Here is a 16115-nt window from a genome sequence, read left to right as displayed (position 1 = left end):
ATTCACAATGTTGCCCCTTAACCACCTAGTGCCTCAGAAAATGTGTCTAACCCTGAGGATAGTGAAGAAGAACCCTCGGAGCCACCACCCAAAGCTGCTGTTGCGGTTGTAGGGTTAGAGATTGGTCTTAAGTGGCTAGAAAGCCAGGATATGGATAGACTGCAAATACTGCAGTTAAAATCCATAATTGACCTGGCGAAGAAGAAGGCTCGCAGTAGTATGAAGCAACAAAGTATAACAAGTTTTTTGTTTTTTTTTTAAATTAAAAAAATTTTAAGGGGTGCATCTTAAATAAGAAAGCATCTTGTACACCAAAAAAAGATATTTACCATTTTATTAATGTCTCTAAAACTTGGTTATTTTACTTTTTTAGCTTCATTTTAACCTTTTCTATAAGTAAGAACTCCCATCTCCAAAATGTTTTCAAACTATTTAATAGTTAACAGTTCATATTACTAAGCCAACTATTATATATGTAGATTAAGTGACAAAGTGGCCCCTGCTCCTATTTGCTAAAATACCAAAATCCTTTTTTTACAACAGTTTGTAAGGATGTGTAATTAAAAGCGTTTTCTGATATTTTATGTGAATTTTGCATTTTTCTAAGCATTACACGCAGACCAAACGATTGATGTATGATGAAACCTAGCCCACATGGTTGCATTTAGCAGTGTGTAGTACCTGTGTTGTTAATACACTGTATCTTTTACAGAAGTCACCTACTACAGGACAGGCCCAACAAAGAAAATAACAGAACGCCACTAACCGTCACCTTCAGCCCCCAACTAAAACCTCTCCAGCGCATCATCAAAGATCTACAACCTATCCTGAAAAATGATCCCTCACTCTCACAGATCTTGGGAGACAGACCAATCCTTGCTTACAGGCAGCCCCCCAACCTGAAGCAAATACTCTCCAGCAACCACACACCACGCAACAAAAACACTAACCCAGGAACCTATCCTTGCAACAAAGCCTGACGCCAACTCTGTCCACATATTTATTCAAGTGACGCCATCATAGGACCTAATCACATTAGCCATGCCATCGGGGCTCGTTCGCTTGCACATCTGCCAATGTGATATATGCCATCATGTGCCAGCAATGCCCCTCTGCCATGTACATTGGCCAAACTGGACAGTCTCTATGCAGAAGAATAAATGGACACAAATCTGACATGAGGAACCATAACATTCAAAAACTGGAAGGAGAACACTTCAACCTCTCTGGCCACTCAGTAACAGATTTAAAGGTGGCAATTTTGCAACCGGAAAGCTTCAAAAACAGACTCCAACGAGAAACTTCTGAGCTTGAATTAATGTGCAGACTAGATACCATTAAACCATTGGGTTTGAATAGAGACTGGGAGTGGCTGGGTCATTACACATATTGAATCTATTTTCCCATGTTAAATATCCTCACATTTTCTTGTCAACTGTCTAAATGGGTTATCTTGATTATCACGACAAAAGTTTTTTTTTCTCCTGCTGATAATAGCTCATCTTAATTAATTAGCCTCTTACTCCACCTTTTCGTGTTCTCTGTATGTGAATATATATATATATATCTTCTTACTATATGTTCCATTCTATGCATTCTATGTAGCCCACGAAAACTTGTGCTCAAATAAATTTTAGTCTCTAAGGTGCCACAAATACTCCTGTTCTTTGTATCTTTTAAAAAAGCTTATAAAATAATTGTTGTAATTAAAGAAAGGAGATACAATTTAACCATTGTAGAACAGATTTATTTACTGCATGCACCGTGTTAGTTCTAACAAAAATGATTTGCTGACTATTAATAACGGAAATGCTCGAGGCCAAAGCAAGTTCGAGATAACACGGTTTCACCGATAACATGGTAAGATTTTTTGGCACCTGAGGACCGCGTTATATCAGGATAGAGGTGTACTTCATTTCTAAACTGATTGGCAGTTCAATGGTGTACAGTAAATAAACCACATTGAATTGTTTGTCTTAACTTTTTATTTTAAATAATTTATTTCTTGAGTCCATTTCTGAAACTTCAGATGAAAATAAGTATTCATCACCTGGTGTTAGGATAAAAAGTTACCATTGCATTTTTATCCTCGTAGCCAAAGTATTTACTCCTAGGCAGAGCCACATTTGCTGTAGTAATCCCTTGCTTTTTTTTTTTTTTTTTTTTTTAATGTCACCAGAATTGGATTTCCCCAGACTTGAAAGCAGGGAAATTGAATGTTTTTGTAATTTGATGTTTGTTTGTTTTTTACCAGTGAAAGAGTCAAGTAGCAGGGAAAAAACAACCTGTGAGACAACTAACAGGTCTCCGGACCTATCAGAAAGCCTACACCTAGATGTTTCCAGCATGGGATGTCACATGCTCAGCTAATACAACAGTTGATGGTGACACTAAGGCTGGACTTTGGCCCCTGGCCAAAGCTAGGCTTGGCCCCTGCAAGCTACGTGTGCAGGTTCTTTCTCCCTACACGGAGCCCCATATCAGTGGGGGTCCACGTGGACACAAGGTTCTACCCATATGGAGTTCATTGCTGCATTGGGACCTTTGTGAGTACCATTGGAGATAGGATCTTTTGCTACAGTTGCACAGCATTTCAGGAGTGCTGATGCTAGGTGTAAACTGTTAAGGTTATAGGGAAAATTGCAGTGTGAATATACAGTGCAACAGTACTCATTTTAATTATGCACAGCCATAATTATGCACAGCCACTGGAGGGGCAATATAGAAAAACAGGATGATGCCATGATGTTATGGTTTGTCAAATAGTGCTGCAGGAGTGTCCGAGGATCTTGGGGAAGAGCCTGTTTTAGTGCATGAGAGTTACACCAACATTCAAAGGGACAAAGTTACAACTGATGGAAGAAACTTTTCATTTGTCCTGATTTCATTTTCCCTACTTCCATGGTAAATCTGTGGTCAGGCAGGGGGTGTCTTGCACTCGGGATCCTGTCTGTTTTTTATCTCGGAGTAACACAGTGACATCTCTTATATAAATGTTTGAAATTGAGGCTTTTTGTTTTAGTTAGACTCAGAAATGCACAAGTCTGATGTGTGTTTGTCTCTTTGTAGTACCTCCACCTCTCACTCGGACCAGTCAGTGCACACAAAATCTGCTTCGGTTGTGTCATCAGATTCAGTCTCCACCTCCACAGACAACTTTTCTCCAGATCTGAGGGTATGTATTCCCTTTTTTTGAGGCTACAGTGAGATCCCAAGTCTAGCGTTTGGTGGTGGCGTAAGACTTCAGCCTCCAGATTAACAACACAGTTTATTTAGCAGGAGCTGGGGAGGGACACGGAACCCAATAACTGAAATAGGAGTTAGTTTGATCTCTACACCATTGGTTCCTTTGTTACTGGAAAAACAGTCTTGTAGTGGCCCCACATTTGGTACCAGACTTTCAAAAGAGTTCAGCTTCCAAGGGTTCAGCCCACCTAAATAAGGGTTCAGCACCCAGCTGCTCCCACAGCACCTTATTTTGGTGCCTAGATGGAAGCTGATCCTCTGAAAATCTGGCCCCATTTGTGAGCACTGAAATCTTGAAATACCTGGCTCTTAACATTTATCTTAAAATAGCCTGTGCTGCAATGATCACCGACAAATACTAGCTGGTACTCCCAGTAAAATAGACTTCTCCTCCAATAAAGACCTCTTAAATCAAAATGTCAAACTTGGGTACCTAGAGCCAGGCAACTAAATCCATAACTGGACACCTAAATAAGTGGTCTGATGGCTGGAATCTTGAAATGTACCTGCAGCTCATACTGAAGCCAGTGGGATTTGTGGGAGTATCCAGACCAGTGAGGGGCTGTGTCACCACTTGCCCTGCAACTTGGGGTGCCTCACAATGCTTTGCTGCTGTAGCTCCCACCTGGGCCACTCACACACCGCCTACCAGCATGGAGATCACACCCCGAGTGTGTGTGTATGGCAACAGCCCTGGTCCAGCAACTCTGACCCCAACAGCCTGACAGCAAACACCAGCCACACTCTGGCTTCCACTAGCCTCGGTTATTATTTACAGGGTGATCCCAACATACTCCCCGTCTCCAATTTTTCCCAAAAACTGTGTGTTCTGCACTGTCCAGCCTTCTCCTGGACAACCCAGACATGTTAGTTCCATTTCCTCTCTGCAGGGCTCAACATACAACAGTCTGCTACCTTAAATGAAATTATCCAAACAATTCACAACACTGGATTTATTTTAATAAAATAATAAAACAAATTTATTTAACTACAAGGAGATATGTTTTAATTGAGTAAAAATATAAGCCGTAAAGTCAGAAATGGTTACAAGAGAAATAAAGATAAAATGCTTCCTAGTTCTAAAGTTGACACATTAGACTTGGTTCAAGGTGCAGTCCCTTACCACGTTCTCCCATTAACATTGCTGACCCAACGCTCAGGCCAAGATCTGCTCCCCAAGTCCAATGGCTGTTTCTTTTGTTGTCTTAGGTGAAAAAGAGAGATGGATAGGGAGAGAGAACTTGGTGTGTTTTTGCCCCTCACTTTTATAGTTCAGTCACCCTTTGAAATGCATTTTCCTGAGGGTTACCTTACCCCTAGTTAAAGTTCATTCCAACAATAAAGAAGGCGAGGGTGAAAGAGGACGCATACTCTTTCTTCTCACCTCTGTTTGCTGAAATGTAGATTTTTCTTGTCTCCTGTCTTCCCCATCTTGCTGTCTGAGGACCCTGTTTACAACTTATATGTAAACTGAGGTAAACACACATTTCTTTGTTTAAGACTGGCTTGACCAGTTCTGCCTATTTGGGGCTATGTGGGTTTCAACATGTGTTACCAACATTATTTAGGGGGAATTCCTGAGTTTACACATAATGTTGCTACGCACATTTCATCATGGTATTATTGACCAGTGAGTTATTAGTTTTCAAATGATACCTCACAAGGCATGTTTTGGAAAATATTATTGCAATGGCGTGTAAAGTGTGAACACAGGAGTGTATTCCATCACAGGGTGCTCAGCACTTTCGAAAATCAGACCATTTATTTTGGTACCTGAAACCGGTTACACATTTGTTTAAAGTGTGTACTGGTTTGAAATAGATTTTCATGTACCTATAATGGTAGAACCGTTTAATAGCTTTCAAAGTATGGCCACTACTTTGTAGTTCAGTTAATATAATTTTCAGTATTTATTTATTTATAAGACAATAGCATGCAGATGCCTCAGTCAAGATCATGGGCCCATTGTGTGAGGTGCTCTGCGAACCTGTATGAAGACATGGTCTCTGCCCAAAGAAGAGCCGAAAGCATTAAAAAATCATGCGTCTTCCTTAAAAATCATGGGATTTTTTTAAAAATAGGGATTCACTTATTTCCTTTTATTTTTTTTTCTGTTCAGCCTTCATGTTCTCAAGCTTGTCTGCAAATATAAGGTCTAGAAACTTTTTTTTTTTTTTAAAAGAAAGCGGAGATTCTCATAATCACAGAACTCCAGGAACTGGAGCTGTAAAACAAGCACCATATGCTCACAATAAAACCATAAGAGTTGGCAAAAGCAACACAGGCCTTTGTCTTTTTTGTACTGTGGCTTGTGTTAAGTTTAGTCTCAGTGCTGTCTTGGCAAGTGTAATTTTTTCCATGACTGGTATCTTTCCACAGCTAACAGAAAATCCCCTAGTTTTACTATTACAAGGACTTGATTGTTTCCATTTGAAGAAGGTGCTTGACCCTTTGAGGCTTCTCAGCCATTTGTACTTAAACATTAGGCTGCAGTTTGAAAATTAAACATATTAAACATATCGTATTTTCTGATGATGATTTTCATGTCTTTAGTACCTTCCATCTGAGGATCCCCATCTGCAACACAAACACTCATGAATTCATCCTCACAACACCCTAGTGAGGCAGATAAATATGTAAATATATAGCTTCCCCCACTGTAAAATAGGGATGTTGAAATAAGGAAGTTAAGTGGTTTATTCATTTTCAGAACTGGGACCAGATCACAAGACATTCCTGGTCTCGTTGCTTAAACCACGCCTAAGATTGGAAGCTCTGTTACAAGTTTAACTGCACTTATATCAAATTCTTATTCATTCCCTCAATTCAGAGCGTACAACTCCCACTTAAATTAACCAATGTCTGATTTGTATGTGAGCATGTCTCTGTGTGTATGTATTCATTCTTGGGCTAAGACAACACAAATGATTGAGAGACGAGTGGAAAAAGCAGTAATGGACATGAAAAAGAAATTTCTATTGGACCTCTTTTCCTCAAGTGAAAGAATTCTCTTTAAATGGTTACTCTACTTTTCTGTCCTCATGCACAAGTTTAATGGGGATCAGCAAGTATTGTTGCCATTGAAAATGCTGTAGACACCTACTGTTATCTTGGAGATTATCTTCCACAAATGGAAAATCAAGCAGTACTTAATAGATTACTAAATACTGCTCTTTTAGGATCCAATTCTCTAAAGTGCCTGGTGTTTTTACCTTCCATTCACTGAATTGGATGTTGAGGTCACTCAGCACCTTAGAGAAGGGGGCCCATTAGTGGTACTGCTTTAACGAAGCCCATGTCATGAAAGGAGGAAATTATCAGTAAGTTTACTAAACAGCCAGTCTTATTTTCATTAATACCACTTTTGATCCCTTGTGTTTTGATTGCACCAGAGAATGAATTTTCCCAATATTTCCCTCTCAAGCAATTATTATTATGGAAGGAATTCTGCATCTGTGTCTAAATCTGAGATTGTGAAATCTGGTTTGTATGCTGGTACTTTTCCATCTCCTGGACCTTGCTAGCTGACCTTTTGATTTCCAGCTTCTCTTCTTACCAGAAGTGGTGTGGCTTTACCTTATTTTAGTGACAACATTGGCAGCTGTCTTGGCAGATATGACCTCTCAAGTTTCATACATCTGTAGGTTTTTTTTGGTTTGTCTTTATTTTTTGCAGACCACAAAAAAGACAGAAGAGTTTTCTCAATGGCTCATTTAATTAATTCAGAACCAGAGGGCAAAGGAGTTAAATATGCCTCCCCTTTTAGGTTTTTGGCCAGTAAGAGTGAGCATATTTTCAAAGAACCCAGCCTTGTTCTAGATTTTCTTTTCTTTTTTTTTAGTGCATAATGATTTGTGCTGCAATAGCGAGTACTTAACTGCATCCTTTTGTGTTTCTATAAAAAAATAAATAGATTCTCCCCTCCCCCCATAAAATGCAACATTAGGGATGGGTATTTAAACACACACATTCAAAAATAAGATCACCATGGCAGCATCACCTCAGCCACATTATATACACTTCAGCCAAAATGTACAGACTTATTTAGAGGGATGGGGGATGGCTTTTAAAATCAAAATAATCTTTACAGTCCTCACACCAACTATATCACACACACACTACAATTCCTAATTTCCCCCAAATGCTACTTCCCCTACTGTAACCCAGGGGCAGGAAGTAAGAGAGTTAGGCCATGTCTACATTACAGAGTTTTTGTAGACAAAATAGTAGAGGTGTACAGACTACAACACTCCTCTGCCGAAAAACTCTCACTTTGCCGACAAAATAAAATCACCTCTGTGACGGTGCCTCCCATAAGGCTTTATGGAAATATGCTTATGAATATATGACATAACTGGAATATGTTCTGTGCTACATATGCCATGTAACATATCTGTGTAAAGGTTATGATCTACTGAATCTATGAATCCTATTTCTATGCATGTATCATTTTTGTATTCAAAGTTATGAATATTGGCCGTGTACTGGCTTGATTTCTAAATAACTTTAATACAGCATTTGGTCAGTTCCTGGAGAAAGGAATTCGCAAAGTTAAGTGCCCAATTAAGAAGCATCTTGGAAGGCTACAATCCACATAAGAAGTCTTCCTGGAGACGTTCAAGATACCATATGGGCAATGGCTTCTGCCTGTAAAAACTCTGAGTCATGCATGGACATGTGGCTTGCCCAGGTGACTCCAGAACTCCAAGTTGGAGCTGGACTTTGCATATGAGAGAGGAGGGGGTCTCCACCCACAAGAGAGAGTCTATTTAAGCCCATGGGAGACCCCTCCATTTTGTCTTCAGCTGGCTAAGGAGATAGCCTCTTCACCCCCAAGGATACCTGAAAGAAACTGGAACAAAAGACAGTAACTACAGGGGGTGTGAGTGATTGGAGCCTTCCAAGATGCGTTGTTCCTTAAGTGCTTCTTAATTGGGCACTTAATTTTGCGAATTCCTTTCTCCAGGAACTGACCAAATGCTGCGTCAGTGGAGACACTGCTGTTGGTTATGTTGCTGTAAATGGCCTCCCACAATGCCCCTCCTGACTGCTCTGGTTAGTGTGAACAGCTCACATTGCATCTTCCCAGCTTACCATGGCAGATCCACGCAGTAAACACTCTCCCACTTAGGGCACACCTGAGTTGTTGGATCTGCTGGCACTGTGGGGAGAAGAGGCTGTGCAGTCCCAGCTCCGCTCCAGCTGTAGGAACTTAGATACCTATAGGCAGATTTCTCGTGGCGTGTTGGATAAGGGCTACAAACGAGACACACATTGATATCATGTGAAGATAACCGTTGATCTGGTGCTGTGGTGAAAGCCTGCTGCTTCTATAAGGAGCCAGACGCCATCCTCAGTGGCAAACTCACCTCCGCCGCCAAGAGCCGTGTGAATACTTCGGCAGGGCTGGAGACAGCGGACTCAACCCCCAGGACAAAGTTGTGGATGAGGAAGTCAAGTTGGAGGATGATATGGAGCACATGGCAGGGTCGTCTGGTGGTGCAGTGAGTCGGGACCTTTTTTCCACTCTGGAGGGGTCCAGTCAGTCCCAGCAGTCCGTCTCCAGTGCACATGAGGCAGGAGAGGAGAGGTCTGGTAAGTGATCTTTTGATGTTACTTGGTTACATGAGGTAGAGCTGTCCTTTGCTCTATATATTCTAGAAGAGGGTAAAGGGATAGAAATGTACAAGACTAGCTGTGTTTGTGTGCCTCACATTTCCCTGTGCAGCTAAGCAGTTCGGTGGAACAGTGTGTTAATGCACACCGAGATTTCATGTGAATCTTCCAGAGAGATCTCTAGGAAACTTTCCTGGAGGTACTCGCCAATCTCTGCTGGAGATTCTTTGGCAGAGCTTCCTTTTTCCTTCCTGCCATTGTATAAAACTTTCCCATACCAATCGGCAATCACTTGTGCAGGGACCAAAGTGGCACAGAGGTGGGCGGCATAGGGACCTTGTCTGAAGCCACATGCATGGAGGAGATGCACCCTTGCATCCTTGCTTAACTTCAGGAGTGACTTATGAGCTTCAGTGACCCCTGCCTGTGGAAAATGGGGTCGGAATTTACAATATTGTCCCTACTCGCTTGCAGTGATCCCCTTAAAAAAACACCAAGATCCTTTGCCCCATCTTCAGTGCTCTCTCCCTCCCCCCGGGTTGAACTCACCATGTTTAGGGTGTTCGTCGAACTGTGTGCTTGCCAAGGGACAGTGATAAACTGATTCATATTTTAAAAAAAAAGTGCATTTGACTATAATGATTCGATGCTGTGCATGCACTAACAATCATGCTTCTATTTATTGTTTCTTGTACTTCTGCAGATGTGGCCTTCGTAGGAACCCCCTACACACCAGTGGAGCGCCTCCGACAGATAAGGAAGAGACCAAGGAGGAGCAAGGAGAACATGTTTCGAGAGGTGCTCCAATCCTCGGAGGCCAAAAAACAAGAACACAGGGCATAGAGAGAAACAAAAGAAAATTATAAAATAGGACAGAAAGGAGGAGCAAACTGAGATGTTGAAGTCTCTAATCATGCTGCAGGCTGAATTCATGTGTGCTTGCCCCCCCCCGTCCGTCCCCCCCAGCTGATACAGAACTGCTTTCCATGCCATGCCCAAACTCCTCCCACAAATTCCTTGTAACGTCCCAGCCTGTCTCAGTACCCTGTTCACTCAACTCCTTTGGACAGATTCCAAAATGATAGCTGGACTTAGATGCAGCTATAAGAGCTTACACTGCCCTTTATTGTTATCTCCCTTCCCACCAAGCCTTTTGTGTGTGTTGTTAATTGGTGTTTAATAAAAACATACTCTCTGAAAGATAACCAATCTTTATTTGTCTCCTACACACGGTGGTTGCTGCTGGAATTAATACACATTGGCAATTTGATCATGAGCTGAGTCCGGAATCCTGCAAGACAGCAAGTTAACAAAGCATGGCAGAATGCTATATAGAAAGAGACATTACTGGAGCTCATCGTCCAAATGGTGCCTCACAGCCTCCCTGATTCGAATAGCCCCTCCCATTGTGCCCCTCTAATAACCCTGGTGTCTGGCTGCTCAAAATCAGCTGCCAGGTGATCTGCCTCCACGCTCCATCCCAGGGGCAACTTTTCACCCTTAGCCTAACCAATATTATGGAGTGCCCAGCAGGCTGCTGCTATGATGGGAATATTTTCCTCATTTAGGCCTAACCTGCTGTAAAGGCAGCCCCAGGGTGTTTTTAATCTGCCAAAGGCACATTCTACAGTCATACTGTACCTGCTCAGCCTGCTGTTGAAGTGTTCCTTGCTGCTGTCCAAATTTCCCATGTAAGGCTTCATGAGCCATGGGAGTAAGGGTGGGAGACTGGGTTTCCCAGGATCACTGAGCATTTCAGCATCCCCCACTGGAATCTTCTGGTCTGGAAAGAAACCCCCTGCTTGCAGCTTTTCATACAGGCCAGCATTCCTGAAGATGCGTGCGTCATGCACCTTCCTGGGCCATCCCGCATTGAAGTCAATGACACAGCCACAGTGATCTGCAATACCATAGAGAAGTACCCCTTTCTATTGATGCCCTCTATTGATCGCAAGATAGTCCAGGGCTAAAATTGGAATATGCATCCCATCTGTCGCCTCACCACAATTAGGGGATCCCATGCTGCAAAGCCACCCACTATTTCACACACATTGCCAAGAGTCACAGTCCTTCATGGCAGGATGCAATTAATGGCTCTGCACACTTGCGTTAATGCAGTCCCAGTGGTGGACTTCCCGACTACAAACTGATTCCCAACCGACTGGTAGCAGTCTGGAGTTGCCAGCTTCCACACAGTGATTGCCTCCATTGAGAGGGCAGCTCTCATTTTGGAGTCTTTGCACCACAGGGCTGGGGCGAGCTCTGCACACACTTCCAGGTGACTTTCCGCATCCAAAAGTTCTGCAGTCACTGCTCATCATCCCAGACCTGCATAAAGATGCGATACCACCACTCAGTGCTTGTTTCCCTAGCCCAAAAGTGAAGGTCCACCATGTGCAGCTGCTCTGTGAATGCCAAAATTAATCTGGTGGTGTTTCTTTCTCTGGCACACAGTGGCACTCTGATTCCTGTTCAGATTGAGTGCTCCTGATATACTGCGTGGCCAGTCGTGATGCTTTCGTAACAGTGACAACAACAGTGGAGAGCTGTGGGACAGAGATGGTGGGCATGCAGTAAACGGGTCATTGAAAAATGCCGTGAAATGCAGTTGGAAGCCCGTGGAATGATGGGATGGAAAAAACTGCATCAAGGGACATTGAACCCATGCTTATGATGCACTGCGATCCACTCCACCTTCCCACAATTCCCAGCTGCAGAAGGTGACGAGCAGCACAGTAGGATAGATACCCACAGTCCACTGCTCTCTCTGTCAGTGCTAGAGCACCAACTGTAGATGCGCTCTGCTGATAGGTGGAGTGTTGTGTGAATGTAATTATACTGGTTTTTGATTGTCGGCGTAACTTGCATCGACAAAACTGTAGCGTAGACAAGGCATTAGAAGCCACAGATACCAATCTCTGCACACCTTTAAAATTGGTGAAAATGCTCTGGAAACCTATCAGTAGGTGCTTCCTCCCTATTCAGGATGGGGAGTGGGGCTCAGTCCTTCCCACAGCAGGGAGGTTGGGTAGGACATTCTGCATGGCTGTCTAGCCCCCTGCTATGCTAGCAGCTCTTGTCGTTTCTGCCAACGAATGAGGACATGTTTCACAGTGGGCCCAAGGGATGGTCCAGTTCAGGGGTTATCAAATGGCTCATGGAGTCTATTACTTTAGTTACTTTAGATACAGAGTGTTCATATAGTCATTAGGGAGGTCCACCTTGATCACTGGCTCCAAATGGAACAGAAGTAGTTGTAAATAGGATGCCTTGATGTAGCTTTATAACTTGTCTTGAGTTCCCAAGCTGTCAAGAGAACTATATGCAAAACCTCCTCTTACAGCATTTACAGGACATTTCTTGTTACCGTTAATGTTTCCCCTTTCTGTTCTCCGTTTTCATAAGCAGCCCAAGTAGCACAGGGCTATAGAACAAATAGTGCTAACCCTCCATTATTTGCCGATTTTAGAATGGTGTTCTACGAGAGATGAAGGTATGAATGCAGCTATTTTTACTGTTTGAATCTGGGGTCTCTTAAAACAGAAAAAGTTCTGTTCATGGCTACTGATTTTTCTATCTGTCTATAAAAGAAGGGGTTTTGTTGCTATTTTTACTTTAATAGATTTTTTTTTGCTTTGCTTTGCTTTGCTTTGCTCTGATGTGCTTGGAGTCTCAGGTGCAGCCATCTTTATAACACACACACGGTCCCTTTCCACTCCATGGATGTATCTCCTGTGGAAGGTGAGAAGACAACCTCCATGGCGTTATTCCCCCTCTGCTTTGACTGACCACTTGACAGTCCCTCTGTGGGGGATTCTCGATGCTTGGGCTCCGTGTCTGGAGAGGAGACCGTAAAGGTTGGGACTGTGGGAGAAGGGGAGATTGCTGCTCTCTGACATCATTCTCCCTTTTCTTTGCACCCCACCAAAAAGACCTTATTGTTTTACTTGCATGCTTTCCCCATCTGTGTTTTGGAGCCACATCCCAGCCTGATACTTCTCCGTACGACAGGCTCAGGGGGAAAACTTAGCAGGGGAGTGACCAGTATCATGTCCTCTGAAGCCAAAGGGGGCCAGGTGGGGGTCAGAAGCACTGGTACATAGGAATTGCCACACTGGAGCAAAATCAAAGTCCCATCTCTTCCGGTATGTTGTCTCTGATAGGGGCCAGTGCCAGATGCTGTAAGCAGTGGTTTTCAAACTTTTTTTATTGGTGACCCCTTTCACACAGCAAGCCTCTGAGTGTGACCCCCACCCCTTATAAATTAAAAACGGGGGAGAGTTAATTTAATTTAACGGGGCTCAGAGCTGTCAGCCCCATGGATTTGCCAGCTCATGATCCCTATGTAATCACCTTGCGACCCCCTGAGGCGTCATGACCCCCAGTTTGAGAACTCCTGTGTAGAGAAAGGTGTAAGGATGGGAGTAGATCACTACACAGTAGGCAGAGGTGGGGTAATCTGTTGCCATCCTTATCGCCAATAGTTAGAGACTGACATAAGCCCTGAAACAGTAGGTTTAATATCCCTTCCACAAAATTTGTTATCCTTGATAATTCTGTATGTTCTTGATATCCACATAAATGCCCAGCCCCTTATGGAATCTTGTTAAGTTCTTGACCTCGGTGACTTCCTGTGGCGATGAGTTCAATCGCACATTGGCGGGCGGGGGAGTATTTCTTTTCAGTGGTTTTGAATTTCCCACCTTTTAATTTCACCAAGTGTCCCCTTGTGCTTGTGTTACGAGACAGAGAGAACAGAAGCTCCTGATCTCCGTTTTCTAGGCCATTGGATATAGTTTTATCATGTCCCCTCTTATTCATCTCCTTTCTAAGGTAGACAATTCCAATCTTTTCAATCTGTGTTCATATGAGAATTTTTCCAGGCCCTTGATCACCCTCTGAAACCACCCTCTGAAACCACCCTCTTTATCACCCTCTGAAACCACTCTAGTCCTGCAATATCCTTTTTGAGATGGGGTGACCAATGCTGCACACAGTATTCCGGATCAAGCTGCACTACTGACTTATACAAAGGCATTTGAAAATTATCAGTCCCATTTTTTTACGCATCCTAACATCTTGTTTGCTGTTTTGGCCACAGCTGTGCAATGTCGCACAAGCCAGAGTAGATGTCCTGAGATCTGAACAGAACTTGAGGGAGCATCTTATTTATTTTCTATTCTGAAAATCTTCTGTCTCTGTGGTGGGAATAGTTTACATGGGAGACAATAGACACAAAATTCTTGGGAGCTTGTGATGGTCTTATAAAGAGGGTGCATTGTAGGAGCATTTAAAAAAGCATCTTTCAGATTTTGAAGTGATTTTGTCAATCCCTGAAAATGCACTTGTGGTGTGTAACTAAAGCATCACTGCTAGAATAAGCTGCTATATGGATCTATCACTCCTACCTTTGCTTGATCTCTTGCTCTGCGTATTAGTCAGGTCAATTCTAGAAATTAAATCTCTGTGGCAATGGAAAAACATTCTTTTGTCCTTCAGCAAGGCAATTTGCACTAGTGCTTTCTGTGGGGAATTTTTAGCAGAATTGTAGGAGTCCACAGGGGGGAACACAAATCTTTTCTCTGGTGTCTCTGGGCCTGCAGACTTCCTCTGGGCAACAATTTAATGCTGTGTGTGTGTGTCTTGGGAGGGAGGAGGCAAGAGAGGCTATTACTAGTAATTCCTACAGTGTACGTTTTCAGTATTCTTCTTAAGTCTTTGATGCATCTCATAATAATTTATATAAAGGTTTTTATAGTAAACGTTTTGATACCTGGATCTAAGATTAAATCTGCCTTTCACTTCAATTTACAGAATTTTTCACTTCATAAATCCAACATTAAGTAATGTTTAGCTGCTGCAGTTGGCAGTATTAAGCTGCAAGCATTGTTGGATTTTTCTCCTGACTAAAGAAACTTAGAATCTGATGTAGGGAATGCACTTTTCCCCCCTGCCACATGTATAAGCCGTCAACCTGCTACTGGACAGGAACAGAATTAATTCAAAGTGAAAATCCCTTGGAAATCCCATGATGTTTTGTATAGTTAGGGTGAGATTTTAAAAAGCACCTTAGTGACTTAGGAGCATAATGGGATCATGCTCCTAAATCCCTTAGAGCCTTTGGAAAATCCCCCCAAATGCTTACAATCATGTATGTTTAGCTATTGTACATCTCACTAGTCATTTTGTAACTAGTGCTGTGTCACCCTTATCGGATACTTCCCTAGGGATTACCACCTCGACTTAGCTCTTCACTCATAGGAAAATGCCTGAAGTTTACCACATTCAAATTCTGGAGTAGTTCTTGGTAAAAGGATCGAATTCACTTCCAAGGTACCACCTCCCAAGGTACCACCTCTGGTCACACAATGTGAAGCCAGTACAGGAAAAGAGTCGCTTTACTGTGCGTCCATCTCATCCCAGTGGGACAAAGTATTTCCCAGGATAATCGTTTGCTCTAGTTCTTTTGACCATGAATAACTGAGTACTTGGCACCAGAGTTAAAGCCCTAGCTTATTTTCAGCCGCAGATGCCTTGTTGGTGCCGTCTCCCCACAGTGCATGGCTCCACAACGTGCATGGTATCAAGTACATGCAACCTCTGGTATCAGGTGCATGCAACATGTTGTATGCATCAGAGGGCGCACCGTGCATGCACCTGATACTTCTCTATATGACAGGTTCAGGGGGAAAACATGTAGCAGGGGAGTGCTCAGTGTCATCTCCTCTGAAGCCAAAGGGGGCCAGGTGAGGGTCAGAAGCACTGGTACATAGGAATTGCCACACTGGATCAAAATCAAAGTCCCATCTCATCCGGTATGTTGTCTCTGATAGCGGCCAGTGCCAGATGCTGTAAGCAGTGGTTTTCAAACTTTTTGTATTGGTGACCCCTTTCTCATCGCAGTCCTTTGTTTCCAGTGGCGTATGACTTTGCCAAACATTAACTGTTCAACCTGCGGCACCTTAGAGACTAACCAATTTATTTGAGCATGAGCTTTCGTGAGCTACAGCTCACTTCATCAGATGCTCATGCACGAAAGCTCATGCTCAAATAAATTGGTTAGTCTCTAAGGTGCCACAAGTACTCCTTTTCTTTTTGCGAATACAGACTAACACGGCTGTTACTCTGAAACCTGTTCAGCCTGCGTTTTTCTGCTTTCCGCTTTACTTGCATTCTGCTCCAGGCTAGGTTTTTTTTCATTATTATTATTTTAAGCAAAAGCTATTTCAACTGTTTCCGAGAATTAGGTTTGA

At 42.8% G+C, this 16115-nt stretch overlaps 1 protein-coding gene across 7 annotated transcripts in view; it reads left to right on the top strand.

The window, feature by feature from the left end:
• The window catches only part of MTMR2 (myotubularin related protein 2), an 81412-nt gene that overhangs the window by 24254 nt on the left and 41043 nt on the right, over nucleotides 1-16115 (top strand). For 6 of the 7 annotated variants that reach the window (XM_073337782.2, XM_073337772.2, XM_073337741.2 and 3 more), the window contains one exon: nucleotides 3070-3175. In XM_073337782.2, coding sequence (XP_073193883.1) covers nucleotides 3070-3175 — 106 coding nt within the window. Of the gene's footprint in view, nucleotides 1-2254; nucleotides 2547-3069; nucleotides 3176-16115 lie in introns of all 7 variants that reach the window. The other variant, XM_073337762.2, reaches the window with a different exon arrangement.

The sequence above is a fragment of the Lepidochelys kempii genome, chromosome 1 (assembly GCF_965140285.1).
Source record: "Lepidochelys kempii isolate rLepKem1 chromosome 1, rLepKem1.hap1, whole genome shotgun sequence".
Taxonomy (NCBI): domain Eukaryota; kingdom Metazoa; phylum Chordata; order Testudines; family Cheloniidae; genus Lepidochelys; species Lepidochelys kempii.
The sequence above is the reverse complement of the archived record's forward strand: the minus strand, read 5'-3'. Positions and strand labels throughout refer to the sequence as shown.